This window comes from Leucoraja erinacea, chromosome 13, assembly GCF_028641065.1.
Source record: "Leucoraja erinacea ecotype New England chromosome 13, Leri_hhj_1, whole genome shotgun sequence".
Classification (NCBI taxonomy): Eukaryota; Metazoa; Chordata; class Chondrichthyes; order Rajiformes; family Rajidae; genus Leucoraja; species Leucoraja erinaceus.
The window spans coordinates 40,162,700-40,184,524 of record NC_073389.1 but is presented as its reverse complement, the minus strand read 5'-3'; the positions used below and the strand labels follow the sequence as shown (position 1 = coordinate 40,184,524).

The 21,825-nt window shown below is 38.3% G+C and overlaps 1 protein-coding gene across 4 annotated transcripts in view; it reads right to left on the bottom strand.

Moving 5' to 3' along the window:
- Positions 1–206: 206 nt before the first annotated feature.
- Positions 207–21,825, bottom strand: part of dcbld2 (discoidin, CUB and LCCL domain containing 2) — a 79,611-nt gene continuing 57,992 nt past the window's right edge. The window contains exons 8-16 of one of the 4 annotated variants that reach the window (XR_008724474.1): positions 21,013–21,228; positions 18,789–18,913; positions 14,422–14,578; positions 12,235–12,354; positions 10,193–10,286; positions 9,741–9,790; positions 7,869–8,048; positions 3,222–6,185; positions 207–3,131 (exon numbers count right to left, since the gene is read on the bottom strand). Coding sequence is in view for 3 of the 4 variants with exons in the window: in XM_055645003.1 (XP_055500978.1) it covers positions 5,737–6,185; positions 7,869–8,048; positions 9,741–9,790; positions 10,193–10,286; positions 12,235–12,354; positions 14,422–14,578; positions 18,789–18,913; positions 21,013–21,228 (1,391 nt within the window). In the remaining variant the exon portion in view is untranslated. Of the gene's footprint in view, positions 6,186–7,868; positions 8,049–9,740; positions 9,791–10,192; positions 10,287–12,234; positions 12,355–14,421; positions 14,579–18,788; positions 18,914–21,012; positions 21,229–21,825 lie in introns of all 4 variants that reach the window. The other 3 variants (XM_055645003.1, XM_055645004.1, XM_055645005.1) reach the window with 3 other exon arrangements.

Here is a 21,825-nt window from a genome sequence, read left to right as displayed (position 1 = left end):
TTGTCTCAACATGTCAGCCACTGCAGATGGACATTGATATCCACAACTGAGGAGACACCAGAAGTCTGTTATTTTCCCCTCCTCTTTAGAGATACTAGTGAATATAAAGAGATGGTTTTTATGCCGGCATCTTGTTGTTGTGCAGTGTATATGTGTGTATTTTGTTGTCTGACTGATGTGGTGGTACAAAGCATCACCATAAACCATTATTTCATTGTTTTTATTTTACTACATACGAAATTCACTTAAATCAACAGTTCTTTTTAACTGTGACAGTACAGTATTCGCACTAAGTTATTTAAAATTTTTAAGTAAAAATGAATAAACTTAATGGCTTCTACATTGTGTAGAACTGTCCGCACTAAATTCAAATAAAGCAGTTTTTTGACACCAATACAAAATTAAGGCAGAAAACGATGCATATTTTGACTGATAAAAACGGAACCAAGATTGTCTTAAAAATATTGAGGTGAAGACAAGGCTGTAATAATAGAACTCTCACAATCTTCTATCACGAAAAATCTCTTGCAGTTTCAACACAAATTCAGTGATTAACATAAAAATAACAAGGTGCATCTTACAAAATACAGACAGTGACAAATCGCTGTGCAAGGCCACACACATTGGTTGACTGTCTAATTTTGTGTTGCAACATCACCAGTGATTCTCTGCACTGGATCTACTTTTTACGTAACATTTCAATGTTAAGTTCCAGGCTTTGTTCACATTTTGTGTGCATTACACTGACTGAGTAAAATAAGCTCAGCTCCAGTCATTTAAAAAAAAAAAACTTCTTACAAACCCTCAAAAGATAAAGCTGAAGTGCACACACAAAGCCAGGTTAAAAATAATAAAGACAATTAATAAGATGTGATTACTGTGCTGATAAGAGATGGATAAAAACGGGTGGTTTGGGCAACACCAGAGGAAAGGTCACGTGATTATTGTAAAATACCATTCCTGCGAACAGATTTAAAAAAGTACTTTTACATAAAATATTTTGTTGTGTTGGCAATTACACTCTCAGTAAAGAATGCAGTATGCAGCAAATCCTGGTAGTACTGGACAGCAACGGAGAGGTGCCAGGAGAGGTCTTTGTGAAATTACTGCCCCTTCTGTGAACAGATTCAGAATGTACTATGTTAAAAATATAATCATAAAATATGTGGTGTGCTGGCAATTACACCCTACTAAAAGAATGCAGTTTGCACTGTCGTATTGCAGAGCAAATACTAATTGAGACCATTATTTCACAGAAATAAATCAATTTGAAAGATCTATCACTCCTTACTGCAAGCTTTGTAAAACACTATAGAACAAAGAAGCCTCCCTAGTGGTGGCAGTAGTGTCTTTCTATGGAATTTCATTAGGGATTCCAATTTTCCAGCAGTACGTACCTTTTATCAAGCAGTGACTCTGCAATCACTCTCTAGTTCCTCTTTAAAATATCCTCAGTCTCACTGGTTGAATTTTCTTGAAAAGCTACAAGTTATTGGTGACATTTTGATTTGCTCCTTTTTTCATTGATTTCAACTTGACCTCAATAGCTGAAAGAAGTTATTGAGGACCAGACAAAACCACTGTCTCAGTTATGGTTACCACACGTGGTTTTATTTGGGATAGTTTTTTTGAGTGCATTGTCTAGCAATTTTAAATATGTAAACCAGTCATGCTTTAAAGAAAACACTTCACATTTGCTTTTATTATTTTGATAAGCTTGACGAATTTTCATCGCTATAAAATAAAGTTCTGAGTTGAAGCAGTATATCTACCCCAAACTGATTTTTAATTAACATTGGTATCATATCTGATCTTAGGACACTTAAAACTATTCAAATGTTAAAACAGATTTTCTTTCTCACCATGGCAGTCTTGGAGGGAAAATTAAAATAACGTTTGTGCCTTAAAACAATCACCGCCTGGTGCTCTTCAGCATTCACCATTCTGTGAATGCTGAAGAGCACCAAGTTCCAGTTGACGAGACTAATAAATTTATAAGAACAAAGGTTAAATAGGGTTTGGAATTATTAAAGCCATTAGAATAGAGTATATGAATGGAACTAAAATAAAGGGATGCTGTGATATAAACATTTTTTTGATGGAGAAATTTCCTCAATTCAACCGTTTTCAAAATATCCTAATTTGATAATTATAACTTTTGTCTTTTACTTCATGAATCTAGAGTCCTACATTAAACCACTACCTCAACCTACTCTGGTATAGATCATTCACCAGATAAGTCTAAATATATTCTTGTTCAAAGTAAGTTTGAAGGTTTTTCCTGACCATATGGAAATGGCGTTTATCAAAAGTACTACAAAACAGTGCTGGCTCGAAGGGCTGAATGGCCTACTCCTGCACCTATTGTCTATCATTCATAGTTCCCAAATGTCCCATAAAAGAGTAGAAATATCCAAGTAGAGATAAAAACGATAAAACAATTTTGGCCATTTAGGGTCACAACCCTGCTCTTTCCCCCCCCCAGTTCCAAAATATTTTCCTTTTTCAAGTTCTGTCCTACTTCCTTTCGAAATAATTAATTAAACCCTGCTTCCACCACCCTTTCAGACAGAATATGCAATTGTGGATGTCCTGGAAGTTTCAACAAATTTCAACAGATCAGAATTGTCCAGGCTCACAATAGCGCCATCTGCAGGACACATTTCATTACTGTCAGTGAAATTTAAAGATGGAATTTTCAATACAATTACATATATACAATTTTCGTAAAAAGGTGCAGTTTCAGGGTTCTGATGTCTCAGATGATACCTTTAGTTTCCTTGGCTCAGTTTGGATACCCAGTGAGGAAGACCTCCGCTTACACTGGCAATAGAATATTATTTTGTTCTTCAATCCTTGAAAGAACCTTATTGTTTCTTTCAAAACTTACATAAAAAAGGCAAATATCCCCCTATCAGAAATCTTTCCCTTTCCGGTGGTCACTGAACAGAAAGTTACCTTTCAGGTCAAAGACACTTACACCCCATTAACTTTAGATTAATGAAGGATACATTATGCTGCATCAGAACACCATAATGTTTTGGATCTTTCTCTCCCACTGACTCGATTTATTCCTCCTTATCTTTTCCTCTCCGATTCTTATTCAGTCCTCGGAGGCAAAAACAGACCCCCTCTCTACAATGTAAATCGCCCCTGTTTTCTTACTTTTCCAGTTAAACCTGAAACATTAACTGCTTCTCTCTTTATTACTGTTGCCTGACATGGTCCAGCATTTCTTATTTTATTACAATGATTGCATCCATTTATTGGGATGGTGGTCTAAATTTTCAATCTAGCTCCATTCACTGGGCTAGCATGGACATCACTATAATCCATCTTACCTCTGTGGTAACTTCATATAGTTTGAACATGGACAATGTTTGATGAATTCTTGAAAAGGAACAGTTAAATTTCAACAAAATTCAGATATTGAAGAAATAATATTTAAGTTCTGTTTTAAAGCAAATGGCCTCAATCCAGGACAAGTTTACAGCGTGGAATGAATTTAAGCCATTCTAACAGAGCATTAGAAAGATTCAACCAGTTAAATAATGCTGTTAGGACTGAGGGTTCCAATCATTTTCTATCAATTACCCATCTGGTAATTTGTGGAGATATATTTCTATCACATATAAAATCATCAAAAAAAATCTTCCATTCTATGTATATATTCTAAATTCTACCAAAATATACACATAATATACCGACTACAGTAAATGTGTAAAGCAACAAAAAGTACATCCTTGTAGAGATTTGATTCATACTGGGGGGAGGAGGTTAAATGCCATGTTAAAATGGGGAAAAAAACCCCAATTTGGAATAAGTCACCAGCCGGTCAATAAAATGGGGGTCCAGTGCCAAATGGAAACAGTCCTAACTCTTATCAAATTGCAAATGGTAGGAGTGCAAAATAAATGTCCTTTCTCATGTTTCTTAGCCAAGGTGGTTAGATATAATTACACATCATTCAATGTCCTTTGGATTAAATCATATTACTTACTAATTCCAATTTACCAGATATTGGTAAAGATACTATGCTTTAAAGATCATTTACTTCAATTACAAACCCAGCCTTGAGGACAGAGAGAGAGATTAGCTGACTGGGGTAGATGTAGATCATTAGAGGGAAGGTTTGAGCTGGAGAAACCATGAGCAAAATGATTAATGGTAAATCAGTAGATTGTATGGCAACTTCTCTCACGATAAAATCTTACTCAATTGACAATTTTCTGAAGAAAATTGGGCATACTGATCTCCACTTTGTCTTGCTATTGCGCGAGACTTTATGCAAGGGGCTGAGTGTCTGAAAATTCACCTATGTTTCAACCTAAAGTTTATGGGTATTCTCATCAATTCTTGGTGTACAATTTTCTTTTGAAATTAATTAAATTGAATTAAAAAGTACAGCGTGGAAACAGGCCCCTTGGTCCACCAGGTCCATTCCAACCATTATTCACAACTAGTTTTATGTTATCCTACATTCACATCCTTTGAATAAACAATAGTAGCAATTTACAAAGGCCAATTGAGCTACAAATCTGCACGGCTTTGGGATGTGTGAGGAAATCGGAGGACACCCATATAGTCACGAGGAGATCATGCAAACTCTACTTGACCCATGGACAGGATCAAAACTGTGCCTCTGACAATCTGAGGCAGCAGTTCTACCAGCTGCACCACCGTGCCGCCAAGGGTATACTAGATTCTCAGGCATGCAAGGGATAGAGGTGTTAGCAAATGTCCTTGTAATATATATTATTATATTGCAAGTATATTACCCTTATATATTAATGCAAGTCAATTATTTGAATAGGTTACAAGAAGAAATGTGGAACTTGTTTCAGCGCAATATCTCCATCTTTCTCTCAAGGCACAAATAAATTAGGTAACTGCAATCAATCCAGTTGAGAGTTAAATCAAAATTGTTGAACGAATTGCATTAAAATTGTGACATTAAAACTAATTGTAGCATATCATTAAATACAAAGGCACTGCAGTTTCATGGGGTTTTTTTGGTTTAATTTCAAAGGGATGCTGATGAATAGAAAGCCAATTGTACAATGCCATACTTTTCCAGGACATTTAATGTCAAATAGGAAAATTACCATTTAAATCCTTAAAAAAATACTTTATTAAGGGTTACATCACTAGGTTAGTTTCTTCATATAACCAAACTCAAACCAGGATATAGATCTACCTTTAAACCAAAGATGCTGCGTGATATAGATGCAAGGGAATCAAGCCAGAGTTTGACCTACAGTACTAATACGCTTCGCACAGTTAACACTAATCTCAATACTCAATTAAAGCACCCTTGGATTTAGCATTTGTCTATCATATTGAGATCTGAAAGAGGGATACTCAAGTGAAGATGTTACAATGGTTTGTCTTCAGTTTGAAATGAGGCAAACTAAATCTGAGTGGACTAACCAGAATTAAAATAATTTGTCTTTTTGCGTCATGCATGATCTAACCCTTTGGTATTAGATGACATTAAATACCAAGCCAGTATGAATCGATGTCTACGTTACAGGTACGTGCAATAGAACAGAAATATATAAGGATCCTTGTTCCATCCATTGGAGGTAATAGGCAAGAGTTTCTCAGCAGTCACCATTGGTAGCAATGCCTACCCATTAGCTTTGGACAATCGTTTCTTTCACTGTGGAAATGGTCATCAAATCACTTCCTTCTCCCCACCAAAGTACCCTCTGTACGATGACCTCATTCCATGGTTCATTCAGCATCTGATGTTGCTGGTATCTGTGATACGCTATTTGGTACCTGGTATACTTGCTCCTCTGCAGACACTGGGATTATCTTTCCTTTTGGTGTATCATATCCTGTCTGTCCAGAAGGAGTTCCTTCAGTCCGGGGTAAAGAGGGGTTTATATTACCCGCCAATGAAGGCCCTGTGCTTGACGATGATTTGAAGGTGGAGGCAGCCACAGACCCCAAGGTTCCTGTTGGGTGAGTGGAGATTTCCATAATGATTGGAGTGGCATACTCTGGGCTTGAAGCTGGCAAAGGTTCTGCATAGGCATGATAGATCTCTGGCACAGGTGCATCGTAGTGCCCATTGCCATCTGGGTCACTATATCCTGCTTCAGAGTCTTCCTCTGGCTTGAAAGTGGACTTCTGTCGTAATGTTCCCGTAACTCCTGCCACAAGTGGCTGGGCATATTCTGAAAAAAAGTACACATGAAAATGCACTCTTATCACCATGAACAATGTAAAGGCTTGGTGACCTCATTACTCCTGTCCAATAAATAATAGTATGATACATGCGGTTATTATTCTCAGCCTTCCTCTTGTCATGCGTGGTATGGCTAGAAAATTAGCAAGTGTTACAGCAGACCAGTGATCAAATAAACCTCCATTTCCATTCCAGCTGAAACATAATTCTCCCATTCATTTGTGGAATATTGTTAATCAAGTCAGTCTGAGGTGAGAATGCAGGGCAGCAACATGCTTCTTGCTCATTGTTTCTACATTATTAGCTGCAGAGTCAAAGTCTGCTGACCAACTGTAGACCCATACATAGGTGTATGGAGTAGATTGGAGGACAAATATTAACACGAAGAGCATAATCTAATGAAGAGCTCTCATTTTTTTAATTTTGATGGGGAATAGGGACATTGTGAGCTTGTGGAGCTATGAGAGAATATTGGTGCAAACAACCCAACCGCTCGATGAAAGGACTCGGATTTAAACGATCCTAGGATAAGACCAACATAAAGCAAAATAAATTTCTGTTGGAGAAAAAAAGCTTAAGGACAGTGTTGTGAACTCTGGCACAACCAATTTAGTCAAGCTTGGGAATAAGGCAGGCTTAAAAGAAAGTGCTTAGTCCTATAGATCTAATTTCAAAGAGGACTGAGTTTGTTCTCTTGCCTACACCATGAATCAGTTTTTCAGCAAGCAATTGCAGACTGTTACTTAATTTTATTTTTATAATCTGTATCTTTACCATAGCTGATATTTAAATTTAAATAAAGTGTCAGCAATATTTACCGCACATTTATTTGAAGTTCAGTCGCGGTTAAAGAGCAAAATGCCACATGCATATGCCTCTATTTGTTTGGGATAGAAACAGTTGGAAGGTTGTTTAGCAAAAGTGTTTGGCCAAATGCCATGCAGCTGAGGTAATGTTAAAGCTAAATTCCTCTTCCAGAAATCTTGCACATTGTTCAATGAGAATAACTATTCTTTCTATTTGTACATTTCAAAATTTACTAAGGTTGTTAGTAGGCTGGTTATCAAATAAACGTTGACATGCAGCCATGCTAATAGCTTGATAAAACTACTAGGATTTAAGGAGCATCTTGAAAAAGAGCATTAAAGAGAGATAATTAAGATGGGGTAGCACATTTAGAGTGTAATGCTTGACAGCTGAAGGTGAAGCAATTAAATCTGGCAATGATCAATAGACCAGAATTTGAGAAGGGCAGACATATGGGGGATTCAAAAAATCACTAAGATTAGAAGGAATGAGGCCAAAGAGAGATTAGAAAATACAGATAAGATTTTTTTTTATTTTTTTTAAAAATTGATGATTTTTCAACTGAGAGGTGGATAAGTGGGCCTTGATATGCGTTAAGACATGTATCAGAGTTTTAGATTACTCTCACTTTATTTCTAGGAGAGGCCAAGAAATTTGGAATGATTTCCACTGGTCAATGTGGGCAAGTGGGGCTGAAAAGCCTGTTTCTATGATTAAGAGCAAGTATAGATTTTCAGTAATGAATATTCTGACAGGAAAGGAGATTGCACTTGTTATCCTGTCTATCGATTCATTAATGTTCTGATGTGGTGAGCAGCTTCATGACATAAGCGCCTTTAGTAACTGCTTAATCTTTCTGGAATACCTGCAGTTTCTGCTTGGATCAATGTGCTGCCATTTCGGGCTCTCAGCCGGTTCATCTCACTGCTGGTGTAGCGCACGGAGGTGTCATCAGGCTCAGCATTTTTCGCAGGCAAAAACTGCTTCATTCCCTTCCACCAGCCTGTACCATAATTCCCAGTTAGTAACATTGAGACATATTGTACTGTTGGGCAGAAGAGCAAAACTGACTTTTGTTTTGCTCTCCAAATAACATCAGCGACTGTGATAGTTATCAGGAGAATTGTATTTAGCAATTTAGCATTTAGCAATAAGCAGATATGATGCAAATAGAATCACTCTGCAATCACACCAAATCCAATGGACAATTTCTGTCCAACGAGCAATTTAGTAAACCTTATATTTGTTTGTAGCATTTTCCTAAGTGGACATGATTTATTTATAATGCCACTTTCTGAGCTATGTTAGAACCTTAGAATGATTCTAATTAAAGTAGAACTCCCCAGATAGTTTGCTCATACCAGCACTGTTAAAGATTTATTCAGTTAATCTCGCTCTTCTACACTTTACCCATGGCAATCAATCATTTCTCTTCAGATATTTTATCAAATTCCCTTTCAGTGAGAAACCTGCTTAATGTTGTGTATTTGTACCATTGTAGTTCAGGATCATAAAAATTGGGGGAAACTGGATAAAAATGTTAACTGAAGTGCCAGAGGCGGTAGTTGAGGCACCAACTATAACAACATCCAAAAGACATTTGGATAGGTACATGGATAGGAAAGTTTTAGAGGGATTATATGGGCCAAATACTGGGACTAGCGTAGTTTGGGCATCTTGGTTGGTGTTGGCACGTTCAGCCAAAGGGCATGTTTCCATGCTGTATGATTCTATGAGAAGACTATCTTTCTGTAAAGTGGGCTGGATCACTCAAGACCATCGTCTCTACTTGTTTTAAAAATATATATATACACTAATTACACCAAAGATGGTTTTGTACACTACCGCACATATGTACATACAGAATCATCAATGCTGATTATGCCATCATTAACTACTAACATGCCTGCCTCATGTTAAACCAATTGTTCTCTTTATTCATGCTAGTTTCCTCGCACCCATTATACTTAAAGCCAATAGATTTAAACTTTTGTGCTTTATAATGTTACATTTGTCTGATACCAACTTGTTTTTTCACTGACCTAAATTGTAAACTCTTTCATCCATCATAATTTTCTTTTCATTTTAGAATTCCTATTGTGGGGATCTTAAAACATGAACAAAGGCACCAGGGAATAGTTCAGGTATATTATTCCCATTTAAATATTTGACTGTATAGAATAAGGACAGTTAGGAGCGTGTTTGTATTGAGAAAGAACTCTGTTAATTTGAAACATGAAACTTAAAACACTGGATAATATTTTCATTCATTATATTTATTAAATGCATAATTATTCTTTTCATTCCCTTTGGACCCGTTTCAAAATGCAAGCCATCATTTAGATATACCACATTTCGTGCTGCCACCCGATTGATACTTCCTAATGTAATTCCCCTGTTTGTGCTTACATTGTGCTTTATCCTCTCCTCCTGTTTCACAAACATTTAAGTAAAAAGTTGCCGTATAACTCACGTGGAAATTTTACAGGCAGGAATTATGAATTTCACTTAAGAAATCATGGGAAACACTAGAAATTTACAATTTTAGTCTGGAAATATTCCTTATTACCACAACAATTTGTATTTTGTACGTTAGCACTGCCGATTGGAATGTTCACTGAAGTCCCACTGCAGCACTCAACGTACAAATTGCATTGATACACCAGTGCAATATCATCTGTGGGTTGGAAGCAATGCTCACAGTGATGAAGGTGTCTTATTCAAAGTCATTACGTACCTGTTCGATTCCAATAGATAAGGCTGTATGGTGCTTCAACAGTTTTCTTTCTGCAATGGAAGCAACAATTATCAGCTGAACAGTTGGAATAACACATTCATGGATATTGCACATTCTACATCAGACAGGAAATGTGTGTACACTACCCAGCAATAAACAGTTTGTACATCTAGATGCGACTGGAGAGATTATATAAACAACAAATTATGACTGCAAAGTTATAATCAATTTTCCAGACTTTTATAACGTGCACTTCTCGAGAATAGTTTCAACTTATAACATACAAATGGGCTATTTAATTTAAAATATTGCATCTTACTATTCAATTACTGGGGCCAAAGGAATAATATTCTGATATTTTTAACAAGGCTATTTTTTTTTTTTTTTTTTTTTTTTTAAGTATATAAACTTTATTTATACGATTGCAATGCTTTGGCGATCTGCATGCTCACCTGTTTCTCCAATGCCAGCCACATACAAGAACCAGTATAAAAGCAGTAAGCACCATGACTAATACAGGCACCAGGACAGCTGCCAACGCCACATCTGAAACCCATTGAAAACAGCTGCGTTTCAGCCATGGCCAAGTACAGACTAATTTTTTTTCAAAGAATATAGAGCAGCAATCTCATATTTCTGTGCTTAAATCTGAAATGCAAAACCTAACTGTTTGTATTTAAAATTTCAGTTGAAGTACCAGGTAAACTAATAACATTTGGATTGACAATTTTTTTAAATTGCATATTACAATGGAAAGTTCAATATTATTAGTTGTACTTACACAGGTATTGTAGATATTCAAATAGTCTAGGATAATATTTTACACAGTTGAACTGGATAGGCATGATCAATGTACAGTGCTCTCCATAATGTTTGGGACAAAGACCCATCATTTATTTATCTGCCTCTGTACTCCACAATTTGAGATTTGTAATAGAAAAAAATCACATGTGGTTAACGTGCACATTGTCAGATTTTAATAAAGGCCATTTTTATACATTTTGGTTTCACCATGTTGAAATTACAGCAGTGTTTATACATAGTTACTCAATTTCAGGGCACCATAATGTTTGGGACACACCAGTATCATGTAAATGAAAGTAGTCATATTTAGTATTTTGTTGCATATCCTTTGCATGCAATGACTGCTGAAGTCTGCGATTATGGACATCACCAATTGCTGGGCGTCTTCTCCTGAAGAGTGTTTCTGATCTGTCCGGCAGGTGTTTGGGGATTTTTCTTTATTATAGAGAGAATTCTTCTGTCATTAGCTGTGGAGATCTACCTTAGCCTGCCAGACCCTTTGCGATTAGTAAGCTCACCAGTGCTCTCTTTCTTTTTAATAATGTTCCAAACAGTTGATATTGGTAAGCCTAAAATTTGGCTGATGTCTCTAACAGTTTTATTCTTGGTTCTCAGTCTCACAATGGCTTCTTTGACTTTCATTGGCACAACTTTGGTCCTCATGTTGATAAACAACAATAAACGTTTCCAAAGGTGATGGAAATACTAGGTGCTAAGAGTTCTCTAATATCTGCATGAAGGAGACAATTAAACACACCCGAGCAATTACAAAACCTGTGAAGCCATGTGTCCCAAACATTATGGTGCCTTGAAATGGGGTGGACTATGTATAAACACTGCTGTAATTTCTACATGGTGAAACCAAAATGTATAAAAATGCCCTTTATTAATATCTGACAATGTGCACTTCAACCCCATGTGAATTTTTTCTATTACAAATCTCAAATTGGGGTGTACAGAGGCAAATGGTTAAAAATAGCATAACTAATACCCACTCTTTGTGCTATATACTAATGGTCCACAACTGGGAGATATGGCGTGCTATGCCAAATAGAATCAGAGCTAATGCAAGGAGCTCTAAAGGACAAAGAAAGACCTAATCAAGAAAAGGTTTATCTTGAAAATAATTGTATGTTAAAATAAACAATATCCATTAGCTAAATTTGGCATACAATTGCAGAATCATGTGCAGAAGCATTTTAATGTGCATTGCTGCTTCAATAAGATACTTAAAATGGTGTTTAAATAGGATAGTATTTCTAGACATTTACTCGCACCTTAGGGATCAAATTTCATAATTTTATTTCTGGTAAAATGAACACCAGTAGTCAGCTCCAATTATTGTGGATTGTTATGCCACACTGTACATTGCCTGAGTATTGAATAACAAACATTTACAAAGCCCTTTGACAAATGCTAAAGTTGCATGCTACCATGTACATTAGTAATTCTCATAGCATTTAATCGTTGATTATGCTAGGAACTTGCATCAGGGGAGTTAAAGGAAACGTAACTATTAATGCTATTATTTTAAGAGTTTCATTTTATGATTAAAATTGATTCCCATCTCACTTTTCTATTATTATTTCCAACTAGATGTATTGGAGCTAAACCTGAATGAGTGTCGTCATTCTCATTTTAATTTCAACGTTTCAATTAGTAAAGAATATCATGCGTGGCTTTGGTTTACCTTTGGATATGTTGGGAGTCACTGAATTATTCTTGACATCTGGTGTAAATGTTGTTTTGTCCAACTTTGGAGTGATTTCCGTGGTGAGCAAAGGAGGTCGAGGTTGAACTGGAGCTCGAGCTGCAACACATCAGAAATTTGGGGAATTAGCTAGGAAAATTATTTAAACTGCTGCTGAAATTACCAGTTCTCTTTCCTGGCTCCTGGTAGCAATTCTATCGTTCTGTACCTTCCTAAAGAAACAACTAACTACAAGATCAATTCTTGCATATTGGAAGCAAAATGCCTACCCATAAGCTCAAACCATATATACAACAGTGATAGTACTTTCTGCAGTTGTTCACAAGTGTAATCTAATAACAGATGGAGTAAAATGTTTGAGAAAAGATGACCCGAGTGCACCCACTGCAACTACGCTGCACTTGCCAAGGTCAAATCATTGGCAAAAAAGTATGTGCTTAAGAGAAAAACAGTATCAACAAAAAATTGGAACAACAACAAAAATGACGCAAGGACCATCTGGTTCTCTGTTGTCCTTCAGGCGAGGAAATATCCCATCCTTACATTATCTGGCCCATCTATGATGCCAGACCTATCCCACTTGGTGACATAGTTTTAATCATAAACTCACATGCCAGACCATCATAATTCAGTGAGAAGATCCACCCATTGGAGATGGTGGCATGCTGCTGTTCAGACAGAATAGAATAACCCTCTGTGGCCTCAATGTTGACTCCAGAACCCATGAACTCATACCAAGCGGACAAACGTGGGCAAAGAATCCTCCCGATTACCAGCAGCGATGTTCCCTCGGCCGATGAATTAGTGCTCAATCATGTTGACCAAAACTTGGATGATGCACTTAAAGTAGCAAGGGCACAGAATGTCTAGAATTTAGGAGATTGAGAGGGGATCTTATAGAAACTTACAAAATTCTTAAGGGGTTGGACAGGCTAGATGCAGGAAGATTGTTCCCGATGTTAGGGAAGTCCAGGACAAGGGGTCACAGCTTAAGGATAAGGGGGAAATCCTTTAAAACCGAGATGAGAAGAACTTTTTTTTCACACAGAGAGTGGTGAATCTCTGGAACTCTCTGCCACAGAGGGTAGTTGAGGCCAGTTCATTGGCTATATTTAAGAGGGAGTTAGATGTGGCCCTTGTGGCTAAGGGGATCAGGGGGTATGGAGAGAAGGCAGGTACGGGATACTGAGTTGGATGATCAGCCATGATCATATTGAATGGCTGTGCAGGCTCGAAGGGCCGAATGGCCTACTCCTGCACCTAATTTCTATGTTTCTATGTACATTCTGTGTACATATAATGCATATCAAGTAAAAGACTTGGTTGCATCAACATCAAATAAGTTAGTCAAGTCCCGATGACAAAGCTGTCAGACTGGCTCTGCAGCAGATAGCAAGTAAATCAACTCTTGGGACAAGACTATTTTACCTTGCTCTAACCATTCTATCAATGGTTGACATACAAGGTAGCATTGACCACCATATTCCTCACAGATACCAGGTCTCAGTTTCATGCAAAGCACATACTCGATACTATTGTGTAGCACTGCAACCATGCTAAATGAAATAAAGCCAAAAAAAGGTCTGGCAGCTCAAAGAAGAATCCATGAGTTGCTGTGGACCATCAGCCACAACAGAAATTTATTTCACTACCACAATTGACAACATCCTCACTCTACCAGCACCGACCATCCAGAGGCCAGTGTTCAAATCCCACCATGGCAAACATAAAATTAAAAATTTGTTAATCATCTGGAATCCTGGGAAGAAACGACAACGGTGACACAAAAAAAGCATCTGGGTCTGCAGAGTGTCTTCACACTGCAGAATCGGATGATCCAATCATCAAACAATCCGATCTATCGTGATTCTTAACTGCCACTCAGTTATTCCATTACTGCCACATTCAAACAGAACAATAAGACAATCTGGCACTGATGTGGGCTCACTCCTGGTTCAGCGAGGCAATGCAGAAGTGAGTAGTAACAGGAATACCGTAATAAATACGAGTTATCAGCCAGATGAAGTTGCAATATGGGGCTACTTGGATACTACACAGCAAAATCAGCAAGCAATGGACATTCACCAGAAAAGGGCCCAAGTTGGATATATAAAGTTGTCAATTGTGTGTAATTTGAGGTCATCAGGTATTTTGATGGAGACTTACCCAAAGACGGCTGAAATGGCTGACAACCCAATAACTCTACTTTCAGTGCTGCCTTCTGATGCCACTGCACTGGGTTGATCTGGATGTAACGGGCCATAATAGGTGGGATGAAGTTGTTACGAACTTCTTGGTAATTATTGGCATTTCCTTGGAAAATCTTAAGAAATGTTTAAAAAAAAGTAAATGAGACACATTTTCTTTCTGACGGTGCATTTGTTTCTTTATATTATTTTATTTCATTTTTTCCCCCCTCTATGGGTATTTTTTCTTTATGATAGTCACCATATTCAAGCTAAGATGGGAAGAGGTGCATCAGAGAAGACCCCTCAGTCATTCCACAACTATAATAAATTGATTAATGCTGAGAACATTTCTTTATTGTTCCCTATGGAAACTTCTGCTCAACATCTGAAATGAAACAAGTAATAGGTGTGAGCTTGTTCAATATAACCGCAAATGCTGTCCAGAGATGCAAATTTCAATAACAATTCAATTTGATGTGAAAAGTGTGAATGCTGTGACTGTAGTTGCCATTCTCGCTTAGGCTAGTTACTGTTAGCATATTTTATTATTTTGTCTAGATATTTCTTGCAGAATTATTTTGCACGCTTGAGGTGGGCTTTTGATACGTAGATGGGCGTGACATACATCGGATTAGGCTGGCGAAACCACAGTGAGTGGTCAGATCGACTGGAGCTGGCACGGGAGAAAGAATACAGTTTTTTACCAGTTCATAAAGTAAGAACGGATAGCTGCAATTTGTTTAAAGAGGATCTGGTATGTTCACTTCTTTGTCTACTTAAATAAAAAACAATTAAACTGGAAAGAACGACTGGAGGATTAATTTGTTATCGACTGCATAAATTCCACTCCTCCCTACCTGTGTAGTAACGGCAATAAGTTGGACATTGGAAAAGTTTTAAATTGCCATTACAGTGATGCTTTGTGCCTACTCTCAGGGCATGAGACAGTGAGCGAGTCTGTAGAGTTAACAGGTATAATGTTGGCTCTGTGGAACTGTCCTTGCTCCAAGCCTACTCTGGCAACTCTCCTCTCTTCTTTTCCTGTATTAGTATTGCTTCCTGCACTTGTGCTGAACTTGTCAATTTTATCACCAACTTCCACCCCTCAAATCCAACTGGGCTATTTCTGACACCTCTTCTTTAATGGATCTCTTCGTCGCCATCCCGTGAGATAAACATTCTTCCGTTAAGCTTATGACAATTATTTTAGCTTGTCTACACATTCCCAGGTTGAAGAAAGCTTCCAAACTGAAACATAATTTATCCATGTTCTCCAGAGATGCAGCCTGGCCCACTGAGTTACTCCGGCACTTTGTGTCCTTTTTTACACCTTCTCCCACCTTGTTTCCTGTAAGAGCACCATTCCCTTCTCTCAGTTTCTCCACCACATCTTTTCTTGAGATGAGGTTTTCTACTCTAGGACTTTTGATATTCCCTTTGCAGAAATTAGGTTTATAATTTACAGTAGTTGATGAACATTTCTTCTGCTTCCTGCAGGTCTACTCTCAAAGCCCTACTCCTCATAGAACCATTAAGAGTTCTCATGGTCCTCATCTTTCACTGCACTGCCCCCTACAATATATTTATTTGCAATATCTACCTATTCCTATGGAATCCCACCACCAGCCACATCTTCTTCCCCCCTGCCCCCATTTTCAATTCTCACAGGGACCACACTCCGTGACTTCCCTGGTCTGATCACACACAACTCCTCAACCATTCACCCCCCCCCGACAGATTATACCACCGTAGGAGGTAAATCAACTGTCCCTACACCTCCTCCCTCACCAGTATCTTGGGACCAAAAAACGTCCTTCCAGGTGAGGCAGAGATTTACATGTACTGCCTCCCACCTGAAATATTGCATTCAGTGCTGGTGAGGTGCTTATTCTATATTTGTAACAGCAAGCATAGAACAAAGAATCTGTGCACTGTCCGCAATGGCAGTCTTCAGCTTCTGCTGTTATGCCATTTCAACTCCTCTTCCCATTCTTACACCAACCCGTCTGTCCTCAACCTGTTCCACTGATGGGGCGAGGCCTAAAGCAAACCTCAACAACATGTGATATTGCATTTGGGTGGTCTACATCCCAATGCTATGAATATAACAGTTTTTGATTTACACTTACCCACCACATTCCCTTTCATATTCCCAATGGTCCACTCTGTCTTTCTTTGTTCAAACTCCCGTTCCCCTTGTTTCCTGGATGCAACACTACTGATTCCATTGGCTGATCACCAACATATATTCTCAGTCCTGATGCAGGGTCTTGACCCTATACATTGCTGTCACGCGCTGTTTCATCTATTGAGTTTTCCCAGTAGTTTCTTTTTTTTTGCACAACCATATCTCATTTGGATAATTGTTGTGTATTTTCCCCATTCATCTCTACTGTGCCATACCACCTTTTCACAGAATGACCGTCGATCATGTTAATCAGGTTGTGTCCTCTAAGGTTTCGCAAATGCCTCAATCTCATTCCCCAAGCAAACTCTCAAGGATCTGCAAGCCTCATTACCAGAAATTTCAAACAAACACCAAGACCCTCTATTTACTGGGGAGAAGACTTCTTCATCAGATCTTGAAGCTTATGGAAACCCCACCTCACTTACCAGTGTCCTCAAAATAATCCTAGTGAAGAAGGGTCCCAACCCGAAATGTCACCTATGCAGATGCTGCCCGACCCACTCGCAATGACAGTGATGAAAATGTAATGTATCTCCTTTTTAACATTATGCAGGATTTTATAAAATACTCAAAGCTGTAACCAAGGAAATAAAACATGCACAAGATTCCAAAAGTCTATTTCTCTCTTACAATTTTACTATCTGAGCATTTGCTAATAAAGTGCTTGTGCAAGAGCAAGAAAATGCATAAAGTGATAGCATACTTATTACTCCTTTTCCATTTATTAATCAATAACGGAAGCTGACCAACTCCAAATGGGGAGCCACAGCACACACATTAAGATCTACTGCTCTGGCCCTGTGCTACTCCTCTGCGGAGTATGCGTGTCCTGTTTGGGAGAGATCATCCCATGCCAAGAAACTAGACCCAGCGTTGAATAACACCTGCCGCTCAATCACTGGCTGCTTGAAGCCCACCAACATAAACAACCTGCACCTCCTCGCTGGCATTGCCCCTGCTGATGTGAGACGGGAAGTCGCCAGCCGAGTAGAGACGGCTAAGGCTACCAGTGATGAACGCCACCTCCTCTACGGACGTGTACCCCCGGCCCAACGGCTGAAGTCCAGGAGAAGCTTTCTCAGCCATGTCCAGCTCCTAATAGCATCACGAGAAGAAACCAGACTCCAACTATGGACAAAAAGGCTTGAGGACAACCCCCCTCCTACTGACATGGGTATCCCTCCTTCTGAAGCCCTCCCTCCGGGCTCAGAAGCACCATGGGTCCAGTGGAAGACGCTCAACCGCCTGAGAACAGGAACAGGGCGATCAAAAGCTGCCATGGCCAGATGGGGCTATAAAACTGGCCAAACCACCTGTGAATGTGGAGAAGAGGACCATACAATGCAGCACTGCCTTGTCTGCCCCCTACTACCCAACCAGTGCAACCCAAAGGATCTTGCAGTGTTCAATAAAAACGCAAAGGACTGTGTAAAGGAATGGGAAACTGTCATATAACCAACCAGCTTCAAAGACACGAAAAGAAGAGAAGAATCAATAACGCAAGTAACAATCTGTTTTCAAATTAGCTTTGAGCAGTGAGATGAATAATTGTTGGATAGCACTGATTCATGTGAAAAACAGAAGTATATTGGCTGCTTATTGTTTCCTCCCATTAGAATAATTAGATGGAAAATTCCAGTCAAAATGTCTGGATTTTATAAAAGTAATCTTCTGTTCGCATCAGTGACATTGGGTCTTAAGATTCTGATCCACTGACTTACCAGAGAAAGTTACAAGAACATATCAATCAATCATTGATCAATAAACCAAAACTGAAATTCAAATACTCTGAAACACACTTTTTATTCCTTCATTGAAGGTAGACAAAATTGCTGGAGAAACTCAGCGGGTGAGGCAGCATCTATGGAGCGAAGGAAATAGGCAACGTTTCGGGGCAAGACCCCTCCTGCATACTCATGTTTGATAAAACTCCTATGTTGACTTTAAAATCTCAAGTATGTTTATACAAAATATGATAACCATTTAGTGAAGTCACTTAAAATCTAATTTCGAAAACTTACAGCAGTTTTTAATTGAACCACCCAATGTATATAGTTCATATTTTAATAGTGTTGAGTGAATATTATGAATTAACATTATATGTCATATAGAACAGTGATTTATTGCAATAACAAGAAAAGTTTAAAGAGTCTGACCTTGTCCAGGTCAGTGTTGGCTTCTTTATAAACCTTCCAATCCTCTCCATCTTCACGGGAGAAGATTCGGTAAGCAGAGACATAAAAAGCGTATTCACCCAGGGTAGAACCTGTAGTAATTATACCTGTGAATAGAAACAATATTTTTAAAATAAATAAGCTAACTTTAAATGTTAGATGCTTATGTTAATGAGGCTAGGTTAGAAGTCTATTCTTTGTTCTATTTCATGAATTCACATAACAAATTTAAATCATCAATACATCTGCACCAAAGCACACTGCCATTGTTTTATCCATAATACCCAATTGCTAAAATCACTTTGGAATGTGTCATGGCTTTGAATGGTGAAAAAATACATATTTTTTTTAATTTACACCGTCAGCCATCCAAATTTTGATCTAACTCCTTGCCTAAATGAAATAGTTTGTCTAAATCATTCATCATAATTACAACACCTTCCAGTTTATCTAATGTAATGCTCTGTGAAATTCCTTGGTGTATTTTCTATAGTGATGGTTTGGATTCAGCTGATAACATTAGCAACAATGTGACCAATTAATAACCCTGGGCCAGCTACATAAATCTAATTATGAACACAACAAATTCAAGATACACAGAACTGTTGACAAATGAAGTTCACACATGAGTGACATTAAACCTGTCAGAGAATTGTAAAGGGGCTGTCCCACTTGGGCAACCTAATTGGCGAGTTTAGAAGAGTTTGAAAAAATGTCATGTTGAAGGCCTCCTTCGACTATGTAGAAGACCGCCTTCGACTATGTTGAACACTAGCATCGATTAGCTACGACTAACTTCGGGAAAATTGGACATTGAATAGTGGAGAGTGAAGACAACCTCCTTCGATCGCCTTCGACCTCCCTTCAACCATGATGAAGACTACCTACGACTAACATGCCGACCTACTACAACCTCCAACAACTAAACCTATGAGTAAAAAAAGAATAGATTTTTTCCATGGCGACCTTTCTTTACTCGCGGGCATTTTTTAACATACTGAAAAAAACGCCGCAACCTAGCTGAGACCTCGCGTACGCGGAGACCACTATCGAGCATGAAGGAGAGTTACGAAGACCTGCTATGACCTCGTGTCGACCATGCTGTGAGCATGAGTCGAGGGCAAACTTGCCAGAACTCGAGGATTATACAGGGGATGCCAGGGTCGCCAAAGTTGGACAGGCCCTTTACAGCATGGAAATAGGTGATTTGGCCGCCTAGAGTGTGTACCAGTAAGATACAAAAGTGATTCACCTGGTCTGACCAGCTCTCTCCCCAAGACATTGAAAAATATTTTCGCCTTTCAGTTCCCTTTTGAATGCTACCATTAAGTCCATCTCATTACCCTTGGCAGGGCAGACCTTGCCACTCACTATTTTAAACATAAGAACACTAATGTCACTTCTGGTTCTTTTACCAATCATTTTAATTTCATGTTTTCTCCACAGACACCAATGTGAATTGTTTCTCAGAGACTACCCTGTCCCTATCCTTCGTGATTTTAAATCCTTCTATCTGGTCTCCTCACACCCTTTGTTCCATGGACAACACATTTAAGTTCCCTAGTCCATCCACATTATGAAATTCCTTTATCTCTGCAATCATACTGATAAATACTGATAAAATAAACGGCATTTCGTTTGGACCTCAAGGGGTCCAAATGACAATTAAATTGACTATTGACTATTGAAATCTCATCTGCACCTTCTCCAAAATGTTCACATTTTCCCTGAAAAATGCACAAATGCATTTTTCTTTATTTGCACAAATGCACCATTGCTTTTTTTCATTCCTATGAGAAAATGTGCCAACAGTTTAATCTTGAATACAAATTTATCATGAATGCACTTGCAATGATAGAAGAAACTGAATCAATCAATGCCTTCAAAAGGCAATTGGCTCTTTAGATAGAATAAAATGGAGGGCAATGAGGAGAGAGCTCGTGGTTGAGAATCTACTTGGAGTTGGCTTACACTTGATAGACTGAATGATCGTCTTCAATGCAATAACAATTCCATAAATGTTACAATGTAACAACCAAATCCAGTGTTACTGCATAATACATAACAGGGATTAAAAGTTAAGGGTCAACTAATGAAATGACTGAAAAACATTCGACAATGCCTCCTCTCTCGGACACTGCGTCTGAAACTGAGACCAGGACATCAATTCAATCTCCACTGACAAGACAATTACTGTTAACCTCACCTGTTATTTTCTTTTCCTTCTTCAAGTCTATTTGCAGCCACTGGGCTTCATCAGTGTGAAATGCAGCCCAGGCAGAGCCAGGTTTTTTCAGGCGTGCTCTTTCTGGCCCCCAGGAGTGGAACTGTCCCGAGGGATCGTGCCACTGCAGAACTGAAGATGCATGGATCTGGCCGTCTCTGATGACACCAGACTCCATTCCCAGTGTTCCATAGCAACCTGGAGGCCATACGACAAACACCCAAAATTATTAACTTCCATGCGTGTATAAAATATTAAGACATACAAAATAAGACAAGTATGAAGACAAAAGAAATTGCAGATGCTGGAATACTGAGTAAAACAGAGCTGGAGTAACTCAGTTGATCAGGCTGGAGAACACGTTGAGTTTTAATAATATAGGTTTGTTTGGCAGGTGCCTTGTATTGATATAAGAATTACCTATTATTGTAGCTGGGCTAGTAGGCAAACTATTCTCTTACAAGGCAGTTTATTTTAACTTAGATTAGACTATATCCTGTTTAGAGGTTGAGTAGGAGAAAGTAACTCAATACCAAATAAATCTTCAGTGTCATCCAGTTAAAATCTTCCTCACTTCTGAACAAATTAATCGGTAATTCATCTTTCAAATACCCAATAAAGACCCCTGATAAATTATTAGTTTTATTCAGGTCTACTTTTTGGTAGACCTGAATAAAACTAAGGTCTACTATAGGGCATTTTTGCCCCTATATTCGACTCCTCTTGTTATAAAGAGTCAACATGCTATTCGCTTTCTTCATTGCCTGCTGTACCTGCATGCTTACTTTCATAGAC